General features: G+C 33.3%; 1 protein-coding gene across 1 annotated transcript; it reads left to right on the top strand.

Moving 5' to 3' along the window:
• Positions 1-1,325: 1,325 nt before the first annotated feature.
• LOC130641686 (protein O-linked-mannose beta-1,2-N-acetylglucosaminyltransferase 1-like) lies at positions 1,326-15,487 on the top strand. The gene is made up of 9 exons (XM_057448599.1): positions 1,326-2,356; positions 7,977-8,236; positions 10,962-11,265; positions 11,355-11,623; positions 11,737-11,910; positions 11,994-12,061; positions 12,138-12,244; positions 12,523-12,709; positions 13,132-15,487. The coding sequence occupies exons 1-9, from the start codon at positions 2,077-2,079 to the stop codon at positions 13,439-13,441; spliced, it is 1,959 nt and encodes a 652-aa protein (XP_057304582.1). The 5' UTR covers positions 1,326-2,076; the 3' UTR covers positions 13,442-15,487.
• Positions 15,488-16,832: the final 1,345 nt, after the last annotated feature.

Genomic DNA, 16,832 nt, shown 5'->3' on the forward strand with positions numbered 1-16,832 from the left:
AGACCAAAAATTTAAAATGAATATTAGTTTGGGACGTTTTAAAAGGAGATGTAAGGTACCTCTTCCTTGTAAACAACAATGATATAACTCAGTTTTTTAAGCATTATGTAGTAGATGGATTTTATATTTATACAACTACGTTTTCACATTTACATGTTTTTACATTTCCACGTTTTTATATTTCACATTTTTAATTGTTATCAAAAATTAAAATGTAAATAGCTCAACTATTACGGGGTTTGATGATAAGACAATTAGAGTCTTCTACTTGCTGCGGCCAATTGTATCTGTAACTATTTTTACGGCGAAATATTTACCTTACCTTACAAAACATCGTTCCCAGCGCCTGTTATCCCTTTTTTATAACCGGGTTATAACCGATGTTAGAAAAGATACAAGTTGCCCTGGGAAGTTTAAATCGCGAAAAGAGTCTAAATGTGATATGCAAACTCAGATAAAAAAATTTCTTTTTATCGCATTCTCTGATAAATATAGTTGTAGTGTAAATTTTCTGGGGTATCCTGGTGGAATTTTTTTGAGACGGGTGGGGGAGGAAGATTCTACCTCAAGTATTTGCATTATAAGAAAACTTACAGAGTAAAAACAGACAAAGTACCGGGGCTTATTTTCTTTTTAATATCTGAACAGCGAGATGATAAAAATATTTTTCGTCTCGTCGCTCCGCCGATGGTATGTGTAATGAGGCCGAGGTTGTGCAAAATTTTTTTTACACTCACATGCATCTCATTTCATTGGATGCGAACGGAATAGTTCTAAAACATAATGGCTGCATTTGTTTATTTAAAGTTCGCGGTACGAAATGTGCTCGGCAAGAACTGTTTACAAAGCTTTATTGAAAAGAATAGCTTTAGCAATACAATTCGTAGAAAAGAAAGAAATACTCAATACCTGTGTGTTCTTCTCACTTTATTTTAAGTGTTTTGATACGTGTTCACACGTTATGCTATCAGGTTTTTCCTCGGTTTTTTAATTAAGAAATCATGAATCTTTCTCAGTTGTGTTGTTGCTAAGGTGCTATAAGTTTAAGTAGCCTGATAAAAATGTGACTATCACGCCAGCATACACGAACAGAAAGTAGCTACTACTAATTGTTTTTTTAAACATTCTAATGCTAAACTAAGCTATAGCTAGCTAACTATATTAGATGGATTCCAGTGTGACGTTATTTGTTTATTTTTCAGCAGTATGCTCTTTGAATTTCGCATTTGCGTGGGAGGAAAAAAGATTCTAGGATTTGATGAAAGCCTTACCTGTGGATACCTTCTTACCAAAGCATTTTTTGACATTTTGAACTATTACCGAGGTGTAGCAGTTCGGGAGTTAAGACGAAAAGGGGAACCCATCTGGGAAACGTTTTCCCATTTGGGAAACTTCATGGTTTCCCATTTGGGTAACCGTTGCCCTAAACGGGCGAGAAATACGGTAATGGTTTTCCAATCAGGAGACCACCAAAATCGTAGCCTTTTTCCGCAATTCCATAAAATGGTCTTGAGAATGAAGGAAATCCTAATTAAAATCAAAAAAATTAGTTTAGGAGAGGTTTCCTATATGGGATTTCCCTATATGACATGGGAATTTCCCTATGTAACATGGGAAACCGTTTCCCTTTTAGTGTTATCTCCCGAACTGTGTAGATTGATGCTTCTGATTCGTTGTAATTCCTAAAGTTAATCCCTCTGTGTAACAAAATGGACTCACAAAAACTTTGCATTATCTAGCGCCCCCCTCCTTTTTTCTGCCAGGCAGATACTAGAGCGAAAAGAGCTTACAGCTGAAAACAAAGAAATTCATTGATAGCTACATAGCTAGCTATATATAGTTGTATGGCAAGGGAAGTTACCAGATCATTGCTACAGCAGTTTGTGTGAATAATCACCAAATAAGGACGGTATGCCCTATGCACTAGCTTGTATTTTTTAGAAGAATATTTACACAAAGACTATAGCTGACATCTTTTATGGAAGTAAAATGCAATGAATCGTAAACATTACCAATGCTGCCAAAATCAAAAATGCCTAACTGAAATAAAGAAAAGAGTTATCAGTTGCAGAAAAAATGTATTCAAAGTCTTCTGTTACTGTAAACATACCATGTCTCCCACAAACCAATAACAGAAGAAGAGGTTGCACTGGGACCTGCGTACAAGGAATTTTAGTAGCAGTATTAATTGTTACATTAGTATTTAATATCATATTTATATTGGACAACAGAACTAGATTTAGAGGTAGAGCAGAAAAAATTATTAATATAAATGAATTTGTTATTGATGAAAACCAACATATTGTAATTGACAAAAATGAAGATTTGAAAAATCATAATCCTGTTTGGAATACTGGTAGGTTATCTTGTTTATTTTATTTATTATGTGAATCTTATGTTGTTCAGTATAATAATACTAGTACCGTATTTTCTGGTATATAACCCTCAGGTTATAAGTTAATTTTTACGACTTCCACCGTTGGTGCGGGTTATAATGTTTTATATTTTCTGTCATTTATTGTGAGATTTAAAGTTTATACATTCAATGAAAAAAATAGTACCAACAGGATAAAATGCGTACATTAATATAACTGCATGCGCGATCCTATATCTATGTAATCTTACTTCAACTATGTGATTTAATTTTTTTCACACAGTGAAATTGCTTTAACTTTCTATTGCTTGCCAGTGCTAATATTATGAGCTCTCTCTGAAACACAATTCTGGAGATCATTTTTCTTTTGTGTTGAATGTAATTCTGATCTAGTTATATTGAGCACATTGAAATGATTTGCTTCTGGTAATAGAGCAATATAGCAGGTATCATTTTTAGGTTTAATTGACATGTATTTCACAACCTAGTGCCCAGGACTTAATTATTCATTCCTGTTAAAAATTTTGAAAAATGTTAAAATTAAAGTATAGTTTTCTTTTTTTTATCTTCGCTACCTTCGAGCAACAGGTGGCCACTGATAATATCAAAAATAAATAAATATAAAACACAATTAGACACACGCAACTATCTCTTCCTTATTGCCGCCATTCAATTTATCATGCACACTGTGATTGCTGAGATATAAATAGATAACAAAATTCTATAAACATTAGAAAAGAACGTTCTGTACATCGCTGTTACAGAAAATCCGTTATAATTATTATGTTGTTTACTTTTATGACAAAAAACTTAAATATACATAAAAAACAGAGATTTTGCTTTAGGTTTATAACCTGATAGCGTGTTTTTTTTTATTTGTTTGTTTGTTTGTTTGAGTCATTATAAGCGGAAACTAATGTCTACAAATAAAAAGAAAATAGCATTGTCTGATTCAGTACTGTCGGCATTAGCAGAAGATCCACTTGTTCAAATTAATTTTGAATTCATTATTATTTCGGCAATCAGAGACAAGGAAGTTAAGACTGAGAGAGTTGCTAGTTCAGACACTGAGTTCTCGTGTTTGGGGTTCACAAGTTTAAATGTCCCCCACTTGTCTACAGCATGAAAAAAAAAACGACACAGAATACACGCACATGTTTATAAAATGATTAGGGTAAGTAAAAATACGCTGAATTTTTTTGTTAACACGATGCGGGTTATGGAAAGGTACGGGTAAATAAAACACAATGATTAAATTTTTTTATGCGGGTTATGCAAAGGTGCGGGCTATTTGCTTGTAAGTTTTGCTTGTAAGTTTTGTTTAATTAAGATTTCTACTGTGTAGCTTTAACATTGAAAAGTCCATGTTGTAACCAAAGCAGTTTGCAAAATGGAAAAATCCATGTGTCAGACCACAACATTTGTTTACTTTGCAGTGTAATTGCATGTGTCTGTGTGTCTATGAAAAAGATAATAAATATCAGAACATATTTTGATGATTTTTTCAGTTGTTTTAAACTTATCAGAAAATGTTTACGGAGAATAAGTCGAAAAGTAATTTCATTTTAGACCTTAGCATTCCGGAGTTTAGAATCCCTGTGTCATAACAGCAAATATTAACTTAGTTATTATTGTTTGTTTCAGGAACAATAAATTGATTAAAATATATTAATAATAATATATTAATATATAAGAACTAATTTTCATAATTGTTATCGCTGCCAAAAGGATCAAAACACAAGGAGGATACGCACAATATCATATATTTTGTGGCTAAATAATCATACAAAGAAATTGTTATACAAACATATGTACACACAAATATAGACATATAACTAAACAACTTACTAGCTACAAGTGTTTGAGTCGCTATTTGGCAAATTGCAAACCTTCGTTGGTAAAAGTGTTAGACTTTACTATCGGATTTTATGAGAACTTCTCTCAAAGACATTTCTCTGTAGACTGCAAAAACTAACATAAAATTCCTATTATAAAGCATACAACATTACACTCTAGGGACATACAAAGTTACGGTATATGCGCTTTTATCGTCTCGGTTGCGCACAAGACGATTGTATGAACAATAAGACACATTATGACATTAACATATGGCTCCCCTCAAAGTCTTCAATCTGACTTTGACCATGCAGGCTTCTTCGATGGAGAATCTCTACATTCTTTGATCAGCACAATCTTGTTGATTGGTCGTTTCAATATGCCATGTCCAGAAACATCTAAATCAACTGTTCGTACAATTCCGTTGTTGTCAGGGAACATTTTAAAGATTCTTGCCAGCGACTAGGAATTACGTGGCTCGTCGTACCAATACGACATCGTTAATTTCAAAATTTCTCAATGATTTTGTCCATTTGTTACAACGTTGCAACGTTGAGAGGAATTCTTTCCTCCATCGTACCCAAAATTCTTTCACAAGATGCTGCACACAACGTCAATGATGCTTACTGTACAAATCTGCGGTATCAAATTTTCCAGGCAATGGATAAACAACTTTGGACTTCATTGTCAACAAAGTTGAAGGACTTTTCGTCTTTAAGCTTGTTGCATCATTTAGCCTTTCGACCGTCAGCGGACGTAAGTTGATGACGTTTTCGACTTCAGTGAGCACAGTTTGGAATGATTCGTCGTTCAAGCTCTATCCATGTGTTTTCAAAAGTCCACTGAGTAGGGCACGTACAGTTTTTATCTGTCGTTCCCAGACTCCGCCATGATTACTAGTGTATGGAGGGTTTTGTTTCCATGTAACTACCCAATCAGCACTTCGATTTATGAGAAAATTCTTGATCTTTTCATGATCCATCGCCATGAATTCTTTCTCGAGTTCTCTTTGTGCAGACATACAAAGTTACGGTACAACGCGTATATCGTCACGGTTGCTCACAAGACGATCGTAGGAACAATAAGACACATTATGACATAAACTACAATTACTGCGTCAGTGCAACTTTAGTGTAAAAAAAACAACTTGAAAGATATGTTAACAACTTAAAAGCCTAAAAAAAACCTGTGGTATGCGTTTCAAAATATTATAAAGCAAACTTTGTTTATTAATTATCACGTTTTGTACTTTTTAAGCCTGGTATATATGCGACTAACTATTTATACATTAATACTCAAGGTAATGAAGTACATGGTTTGGTTATATAAATTGTTAAGATTTTATCATTACCCCTTAAATTATTTTTTAGGCATTATTAAACAAGATTTGATATCCTTTTAATAGTCTGTATAAAAGACATCTTATTGGAAATAAGCATTATTATGACAGTTTTATAATTTTCATTTGCTAGAAACTTTCACCGTATTATTGTTCAAATACTCTGATAATTTTTTTTAATTAATATATCCCATTAAAAAGTGTTTTCAAAGGTTAAGGAGATTGATAGCAGATATAGATGACCAAAGAAATTAAAATTACCAACAATGTTACTTTTTTATCAAATACATGTATCACAACAAGTTTTTTTGTATTTTGATTAACTTTGCTGTTAAAGAACGAACTTCGGCAGCATCCCTGAAAATTTTAGTCAGACCAATTTATATACAAATTATGAGCAAATTGTGTTTTTGTGCTTTTTTTGCAATTTTCTCCCTATTAGTAAATGCAAAGTAGATGTGTTCATTTTCCTTTGAAGTAGCTAAGTCTTAAAGTAGCTGAAATAACTTTCTAGATTCTACATGGCACAATATAAATGACATTAAATAAGATTAGTGAAGCCATTGCAATGCATTTTAAGGTTCAAGGCTAGATAACTTGGAAACAGGTAGAAAGTGACGTCAACTCCTGTGTGGATAACTAGGTACCGCTCAGATTCAAAATTGGGCCAATTCCTCAAGGCTGGGTAACCCATTTTTTTAAATTATTTATTTTGAAACAGACAAGTTGATGACATCATTAAAAAACATTTAAACCCCAGATATCTCTTCAACTGTCCACTAAAAACACACGGTTCTGTTCCTGATAAGCGTTTCAGGCTCTACACAATAGAAGTGTGATAGAAGGGTAATAAAAGGTTATCAGATTTTAGGTATCCATGGGTCGTTGCAAATGTCATTAAAATTTAAATGACAGATTGCAATTTTTTTTCTGTCTAAGTGGACGTTTTCACAGGCCTAATGACTAGTAGCTATATTAAAGGGGAACTTCCACTTCATAAAAAACTTGTTTATATCAAAAAAATATACATGGTGTGGATAAAGAATTCAATATATAATTATTAGTTTCTTTCTGATCCAGTATCTCTAAAAAAAGCCAAAACATTTTATTCAAATTTACCTTTTCTCATCACACGCCCATGCTGTTTTAAAAACGCTGCATTTGTAATTGTGAAACTCACACGTGGTACGTAAGGGATGCAAGAAAGAAGTACAATCTTTGTGCAATAATGCAACATATTGTTATTGCTACAAGAGGAACCTTGGAAGCTTTTTTTGTTTTCATTTCTTTTAAACTGATGGTTTTTTACCTTGGACTGTGTATTCAGTAAAAATTTCCAGCTTGACAACCTTATCACTAGGGCTGTTTTTCATTTTTTGATATTGGGACGGTGTGCATCCAGACGAGAAATATTGCAGGATGCACACTTCGAAATTCTGTAAATCATTTTTTATTTGAAACAGTATAAAAAGCTGCACATTAGAAAGGACACAAACTTTACAAAAATAGCAAATTACTGCCAAAGGTAACACATTTCATTAAGGTGGAGAAAAAATATTATCTGCGATATTGGAACAAGTTTTTTGGGTGTGGGAGGTAACCTTTAATACATTAATTCCATGTGTCTCACTTTTGCAGGGAGAATGTTATTTTTTTTATTTATTTCTCCTTAGCTGACAAATGGGTTTTTCTTAATGGTAATATACATTAGTCTGACATCAATACATTAAAGCGAAATTCATATATGTTATTTTTTATATAGCCCTCTCCAAATAATTGAGAAATTCTTGCTTTATTGCCCATGGCTTACTTTCATAACATATCACTTCTTACACAGGTTTCGTACAAAAAACATTTTACCTAAACAACTAAGACTGAGCTAGTCAAGCAGAGAAGTTTGAATCTAAACTTTTTCCAAGCACAACCCATCTCATACAAATAACACTTCTTTCAACACCGTCATTTACTGCCAACATACCACCTGAGTAACAGAAGTTCTCAACTATCTCTGATGAGCCACTACTAGAAATACTTACTTGCCTATAGTTTACACACAAACTGAATGCCAAATAAACGTGCAATACCAGAACACTCCTGTATGCACATAATTCTTTGCATAATCCTTTCCCCCTCAAATCCTTTAACTAATTCTTTCATTGATTACACTATGAGAACTAATTATCTTCATACAATAACTGCATGCGATACCCACCATATTCTCAAGCAACATTAAATTTACTTACAAAATGACATCAAAACTCTCATTAGTTCAACATATCTAGCTTAACTTAAAACCATTTTGGCAAAACTTGCTATCTTGAATCAACACCTTAGCGTTGGTAACTGCAATTGCCAACTGTTAGCGTGAATTAGAAAGGCTGAAATATTTAAAGCATTGGATCTCATTTTACATGTTTTATTTTTTAGCTCTATCTGGAACAAAAATAAAGATTGAGGCGAAATCAAGCAAGAATAATGTTTACGTTTCAATTGATGGGCTTAAAGTGTATGAAAATAGTGTTGAGGACGACTCAGCTAGAGGCATTCATGTTGTCGTTCTGAATGAAGTTACTGGAGTTGTGATGGCGAAACGGATATTTGACACATACGTGCCAAAGGAAGATGAAGCTATGATACTTTTTCTAAACATGCTTCAAGAAGGCCGGATAGTTGTCTTCATGGTCAAGGTTTGATATATTTCATGTTACTTTTAATGTCGAAATAAAACTCAAATATCACGGTTAGCAACGCAAAACGATATTTGTGAGGATTATTTAATTGCATCTTATATATTAATTCCCTTGCGTGAGTAAAACTGTGAGTCCACGACACGGAAATCACGGGTCACTTTCTTATGACGTGGCTGTACGCTAAAATTTAACTAAAAAGATTAGGGATGTACTTCATAGAAATTGTACATAAGGTGTAAATATATACCCCGCTGCTAATAACGATATAAATATATATACCCTTATGCCAAAAAACTCTATGTTAGCATATATATATAGGTATCGCTACATATGAAACGGTATTAGATATTCACAAAGCATACGCACTGTTAAATGAAGTTCCTAGCATAAAACGGAAATTGTGTTTACGAAAAAGATGGCTGTTCTTTTTGAGTATTCTCTACTCTTTCATTCAAAATAAATCTTTAAAAAAACATTTGAAGAAGAGCATGGTTTTATAAATTAATCATAGCAAGGTTCTGTAAGGTTTTTTCATGTCTTATTTTCGGTTTTGATTAAATTATTGTTGCCAGACATGTTTTATAGCTAGCATCATAAAAAGCCAACCACCACCAACAACTAGCTAGCTAGCTAGGAATATATATATATATATATATGTAGCCATGTTCTTTATACCTAGCTGTCTCCAGTTTATATTTAAGTGACTAGCTATTAGCTGCTGTAGCTAGCTAATGCTAGCTTTAAACTAAAGATTCCCAGTATATATATTCCCACAAAACACATCAAACATTATTAACCCTGAAAATTTTAAACATTTTCCTGGGTTTTTTTTGGTTTGCGAAGTTCTTTTCCTCCAAATATTCTGAAAATAAAGTTCAGAAATTACTTATTTTTAAAATGTAAATTTAATTTGTTTCAAATTGTGGGCAAAAACCTTAATCAGCATGCTAAAAGAACTGACTTTTCTTAATTTAGAATTACTAAACACAACCATTTTCTTACATTTAGTGTAAACTTTTGTGCGTATGGCTTATATTTAATACACCAAAAGAGCTACTTTGTTGATTTCAATTTTATACTCTTTGTAAGCTATTTTTTTCTTCTTTTTGACATTTCTGTTTTACCACTCAATTTTTACATTTTATAAGTTATTTGGAACAGAATGGTATGAAATAGACCAAAATACCTGATCTTAGTTGTTTTTAATTTACAGGCTGTGTCTGTGAAACTTTAAGGGGAACATTTGGTGGAAGACAATGGCATGACATATACTGATAGAACTGATTTTTGTTGTGTTAGATGTTATATCTGAACCTTTTTGACATTTTATGTTAATTTTGCGAGGAAGGACCATATATATACACAGCAGAATTCAATTTTACACCTTGCAAGCTTTGTTTTTCTATATTTTGTATAAATTCTTACTGGGAAGGACTCCGTGCAATATATCGAAATGACTGATCCTTCTTGATTTAAATTTGATGTTCTAAATCGTATATAGTTTTGGAAATTTTGTGTAAGATTTAATGGGTAAGGGCTAGATGCAATATGTCAAAAAAACTTTTTTTGTTGAATCAGAAGCACTCCCTACAACCATTCTTTTTTTTACACTTTGTGAAGCTTTTGTGAGGAAAGAGTGTATTATCGAAATAACTGTTTTTTGTTGCAAACTCTTTTTCTTTGGCATTTTGGATTAAAATATTGTTTTAGAGGGCATATGCAGTAGATATATGTACTGAAATAGTTAAATTTTGCAAACTTTGATTTTGTCGTTACCTCTCACTTTTTACCTTTTGATTAAACTTTTGTGGGAGACCGTCGGTATGCGAAGGACCAAAATAAGAGATTTTAGTATTATTTAGAATTTGTATTTTGTTTTGCAAAATTGGTGCAAAAATTGACATAAAATGAACTTATATATAGATTGATTGCTGTTGTTTAACATGACTCATTATGACTTATATATATATTTTATGGAAATTTGTGACAGAATACTATGTGAGATTTGAAATTTTGTTTACTTTATTGATGGTAAAACAGCATGTAAATTGCTAAAAGGACTTTATTAATTTTAGATTTAAACACCGTTATTTTTCACATTGTGTGTCAACCTTTGGCAGGGTTTGCTATAAACTAACTGATTTTAACATATACAATGAGAGAGATTTGTGTTTGACATTGATCAGCTTTTTTGTATATATGTGGCGTTTTGGGTGATTTAAATTTTATGGGTGAGATGTATGTTGAAATGCTTTTTAAAAACTTTTTTCCGAATAATTTTTTGCATTTGTCAGATGGTCAGAGCAAGTAATTTTAGTAGATTTAGATTTTAAATGTCACATATGTACTGCAGTTTTTTTGGTCATTTATATAATAATGCAGATGTAAGATGTGCACTGCTGTATTGTTTGTTTTTTGATGGACATATATCTGCTACATAAATTAAATGGAATACAGTGGATTCTTCCACGGGAAACAGCTAGTTTTGTATTAATTCAAGTTTTATGTTTTCATTGTAGAAGATTTTGGGTGAATAATGAGACATAAATTGAACGTGAACTAATTAAAATTCCTTTCATTCTAAGATTTTATTTTTTGGAGGGGTTGTGGGGATAATGAGACTGAAACATCAAAACGTAACCTAATTAAAAAACTGATTTTTACATCTTTGCAACCGCTAGGTCTACCTTTTTTAATAGTCGATTTTGATTCAACTTTGCAGGATGAAGGTAGCTCTAGCCTCAAAAAAGCTGGTAAAAATTCTATAAAAATGTTTGGAAGTCGTTTTGTAAACAATCTGAGTTGGAGAGACACGTGGGCGTTTATTTCGAAGAAAAGAAACCAGTGGTTAGCAGAATCACATCAAAAAGCACCTTCGCTAGAATCTTGGGGAGCACCAATCATAGTCCAAGCCACAGTGGCATTGTTACAAAAAGAAAGAGATTGTAATTGGGGTGATGATAAAGTAGCTACTCGCAGAAAACAATTTTGTGCGAAATATGAAGGTTATGGTACAGTGTGCAGCTGTGAGTAAAAATATTTGATATGTTCTTTGATGCTACTATACACGACAACATCTCTGTAACATAACTTGCACATTGCATGCTAATCTTAGGTACTAACCCTGCTCCAATCGACTTACGCGGTTCACCCTTACTTGGAAGCCGTGTTGCAAACCTCCCTATTGCGGTTATTGCTGCAAATCGTCCTCATTATTTGTATCGTATGTTGAGAGGGTTGTTGACAACACCTGGTGTGGATCCAAACATGGTCACAGTTTATATTGATGGATTTTATGATGAACCTTCTGCTGTTGCAGAGTTGTTTCAAGTGTCTGTTGTTGAACACACACCGATTTGCAGTAAAAATTGTCGGATCAGTCAGGTAAGGATTACCTGTTACTTATGGTATTAATTATGGTTTTTCCGGGTGATGACAATTAAATTTATTTATAATAGAAGATATATATCTTTTCTTTATTTTTCTTTTCCTTTTAGCACTACGTAAGGACTCTTCGAGAAACTTTTCACAAATATCCAAAAGCAGAGTTTATGATTATCCTTGAGGAAGATTTGGATGTATCAAAAGATTTAATGGATTATTTTAGTCAATTATTACCTGTATTATCATCAGATGAAAGTGTGTACTGTATTTCAGCATGGAATGATCAGGTATGCAACTTTTAACCGTGATTTATCATAAAATGTGAAGGACATAATTTTCAGTTACAAATTTGTGTTCTATACTTTTATAGGGATATGAACACTCGTGTAATGATGCTTCAATGTTGTATCGTGTGGAAACTATGCCAGGACTTGGTTGGTGAGTGTTGTATTCATTCGTAGTATTACATTTAATTTCTACTGTTTTGTTACTGACTTGTTATTAACTTGTGCAGGGTGTTGAAAAAGAAGCTGTTTAAAGAAGAGTTAGAACCAAATTGGCCAGGAAGCGATAAATTTTGGGATTGGGATATGTGGATGCGAATGGATGGCAATCGAAAAGGTGAATAAATGTGTTTTTTGTATTATTTGCAGTGTTTCTTAATTTTATTTACATGCATATCAAGATTAAAAAAAAGGAACTGTACATTGCACAATCCGAACGTCATGATAAACACAAGTTAACACTCTCCTTAACTTTTTAGACCCCAACTTTAATAACCTTCCCCCCCCCCCCTTCCTACAATTTGGTTGCCAAGAGTGTATATATATTGTCTTTGTCGATGTGATGTGACAAAATGTTTCTGTTTTCTATTACTGTTACCTGTATGCATATTTCAGGTCGTGAATGCATTATACCTGACATTTCACGCACATACCACTTTGGCGCGAAAGGTTTGAATATGAACAGCTTTTTCCAAGATACTTATTTCACAAAACATGCTCTGAACACAAAAACTGGTATCAAATTTGATGTTACCAAAGTTCGGAAAGACGTCTATGATGAAGATATGCACAAAATGATCAAGTGAGTGATTTAGAAATTTTTCCGTGAACAAAAAGATGTGGTCAAACTCCCTATTCTTACATTTTTGTTTCTAAGCGCCCTAATAAACGCGGGGCTTTTTTTAACAACACAATTTTACGTCCAGGGCTTAGATTTTTTATGGCGGACGACCGTCTCAGGCCACAATTTGCTTAGGTTATTAGATTATTGTGCAGAGGGAGGATGGGTTTGTAAGAATTTAGTTTTGTTAAGTAAGTTGCTAAATTTTTGACCTAATTTAAGCATAAACCCTTAGCAACAGCGTTGCTTATAAAAAAGCTTGTATACTATAATACGTTCAACGTATTAATTATTTAAGAGGTCTAATCATTCACTGTACAATTAAACTTCTTTGTATGAAACGTGAATCAAACGTTTTTAACAATTAAACTTCTATTTCTTAGGGAAGCAGAAGTTCTTGATCATTCCAAGAACCCCTGTTCACAGGAAGACTTCATTCCAGAGACAAAAGGACACACTTATGTCTTTTACATAAAACAGGAAAGGTCCGGTGATTATGAAACGTGGATTAACGTAGCTAGATGTTTTAAATTATGGGATTTAGACGTTCGTGGATTTCATAAACAAATGTGGAGATTTTGGATTAAAGAGAATAGAATATTTGTTGTCGGTACCAGTTCTCCGTATGTTATCTACAAACCTGAACACGTGACTCCTATTTTTATTCCAAAGAAGAAGAAAGATCAAGATTAGTTATTTATTTTTTTATTATTTATACAAAAATTGATTTATTGTTTATAAATGTGCTCTTCTTCAACAATACAGTTTTATATTTACAGGTTGAATTGTGTCTAAATGTGGTGCTCAGATGTAGATTTCATTATAAATTTTTTTAAAAAATGTATATTTTAATTTGTTTCTTCCCGATAGGTAACTGTGTTGTGTTGTGGCCATGTCAGGCTCCAGTCACTGCTAACCCCAAAGATTTGATCTGGCAGTAGCTACATGTTGTTAAATATTTTGTATTTAATTGAGCAAGGCTACCGAATAAATTTAGCGCAAAACGTCCTGTAACGCCATGATTTTCACGAAAAAACTCTCATAATACCTCAAGAAAAAATCTCTTAAGCTTCACAATTCCTTGCTTTTGTATTATTTCGCCCATGTTGCGGAAATTGTTAAAGCCTCTTTTTTATCGTTGTTAAATAATTGGTCGTGTAGAATTGGTGCACAATAGCGGATGTAAATTAGCGTGTTTAATTTTACATTGAAGTATTGCTTCTCCACTTCGGCAAAATGATTCTTGGAAAAGAAAAGCTTGGGTGTCCCTAATCTCCAGTGGAGGATTCGAAGTATCGTATGTAGGGAAAGGATGTTGTGTGGGTAAAGGGATGACCTAAGAAACAAGGGCTTCATCAGACGCACAGGTCTTGTTTCTTATACCGCTTTCTGCTCGGGTAGTGAAATTGATCCGTGATAGAATCAAAACAACCCGACCTGGCGTAAGCGGTCGGTCATTTTGAAGGGTCTCTCGATTTGTTTGTTGGCCATGATTAACAGATTTTGTAAGTAATCGATAACAAACCACGTGCGATGATTAGCGAGGGGAAAAAAGAAAGGGAAAAATTTGCTTTCTCGTTGCTAAAGAAGACTGAGTCACGTGATTTTATTGGTAAATATAATTGGTATGTGAAATAAAATAGCCAAAGGAGCAATTAAAATCAAAAATAGACTAAAAACATAAGTGGTTTGATATCAAAAATTGATGAAATAACAAGAGTTATATTAACAGTCGTGTTATATAATACAAGTATTATGCATAACATGTTAATTCGTTACAAATAGAATAATATCCATTTTATTTGATCCGTATCACGTGGTAGTGGTAATTGTTTGTAATACATTCTATTTCATAAGGATACAGCCGGTATCGCAGTAGGTTACTTCAGTAAAACATCAACAGTGATGGCGGTTAGCTAGGTTACATTCTCATGTTGTTTTAGTATAAAAATCGCAATATTGCTGTTTCCCACGTATTTCCTAATAGGGTTTTCGTATTGTTGTCTAGTGTCGTAATAAATTATTTGATACTGGTATAGCAAAACAAACGTCATTATCGAACAGTATGTGATTGGATTTACAATATTCCACCATTATTGTTACGTCATTGTTTATTTTTACTAACATGATAGTAGCTTTTTTGCATCACACTTTTTTAATTCGATTGGTAACGAAGATGTATGTGCCAATGTCGAGGGATCCATATCGGCGATTCCGAGGCAAACAACGTGTTGGGACGGGGGCCTAAAAAGAGAGAGAGAGAGAGAGGGATGTTCCTTACAGAAGATATGGTAATCCATCTGTTCTAGCATGATAACTAGTTTGTAAATACAAAGGGATAGGTAGGTGGTTCGTGTTATAGGAAATAATAATGTAGTTATAGTAAATAATGATCTTGAAAATTTTCAGGTTTATATTAAGTCTTAAATCATTTTGGTTTTGTGAGGACTAGTGAGACCCAGTTAACCTTACGGTCGGGAGCTTATACAAGCCTTGCCTTGACAAGTAAATCCTTGATATTTTTATGCCGCATAGTTGCAATAATGGGAGGGTCAGGCCAGATTTTATTGAGCTCTTGGTCATTCTCTATAAGGTGGCAATGTTTATTAATAATTTTTTTGATTGTAGTATTGTCCTTGGAATAGTGTGTGAGGAAAACTAGATATCTTTGAGTATTATCTGTTTTAGGTTTATCGTTATAGAGTAAATCCTTTTGTGATAAGTTTTTTATTTCTTTCATGTTTTCTTGTATTAGTTTTTGGGGGTATCCTCGGTTTTTGAGGACCCATTCTATTTCTTTAATGCTTTGTTTAGCATATCATCCTTGGTGATAAGCATTCTGTATCTTAGGGATTGGGAGTATATAATGGAGGATTTCGTAAATGTTGGATGGAAGGAGTTGTAGTGGAGGAGGCTAAATGTATCAGTGGGTTTGGTGTATAAACTAGAATAAAGCTTTCCATCTTTTCCTACATGTATGTAGGTGTCCAAAAAATTAATTTTATCCCTAGAATAGGTAAAAGTTTTCGTAGACATTCTTCTGTGTCAGTATATATGAAGAAAACGTCATCGATAAAACGTTTCCAAAGCATAATAGCTGTGGTAAGAGGAAGTATTTTAGTACTTTCACGGTGGCCCATGGCGGGGAATATTATTTTGCTTGTATGAAGCGCGATGTGAAATTGCACAGAGAAGCACAGGTTCGAACAATACAATTAACTGCTCGCTAACATGAATCTCCAAATTTGTAACTTCTTTTGTACGTTTGCATTCTTCAGTGGTCATTTGCCCCTTTACTCTAGCAACTGGTGGGTTACTTAAACTACAAAATCTTAATTTATCATCTCTTTTCATTATTTCATCATCTCTTTCTATCCTTACAAATGTTCTCGCCAAATGTTCTCACGCCAACACAAAATTCCAAGGTTTAAAAATGTTTTTTCTCTGAAACTTTAAATCAAATGGTGAAACAGAAAAAAACGCTTAAGGTTACTTACACGGCGCGAAAACGCACATGTTTTTCTCATGCTATGAGTGTCTTTGTTCTATTCGGAGTGTGCAGCTATAATGGAGTACGGCTCCGTATAGGCATGCTTATACGGAGTATAACTTCATATAGCGACATGTTTACTCCGTATAGACGGAAATGTTAAGTACAAAAAGCTGCAAGCGGTGCAGACAGCTTTGAGAGTATAATGCCGACACTAGTTTCGCTAGACATTAGCGAATGCAGCATAAGCATCGAAGTCGCATTCTTATTAAAATTTTCACTGGGCTATTTCAGTGTAGAAAATCGTTAGGGCTAAGATAAATTTTAAAAAATGGGGAGACTTTACGAATTTTTTTAGGATGTGAAGTAGTTTACTATTTGCGTTTTGTATTTTTATGGCTTCCATTATATTCATTCTTAGCTTTAGAACTTTGTTTTTTATGTTTCTATATGCAATAAAATTAACCATACAATCAATGAAATTTATTATGTAACTTTAAAATTGTGTACTTTTATACCAGCCATTGTATACCTTAACTCGTTAACAAAACATCGAATTCGTTTCTACTGAACATGTACGCTAAGCCTGTCACA

Source organism: Hydractinia symbiolongicarpus, chromosome 4, assembly GCF_029227915.1.
Source record: "Hydractinia symbiolongicarpus strain clone_291-10 chromosome 4, HSymV2.1, whole genome shotgun sequence".
NCBI classification, from domain to species: Eukaryota; Metazoa; Cnidaria; class Hydrozoa; order Anthoathecata; family Hydractiniidae; genus Hydractinia; species Hydractinia symbiolongicarpus.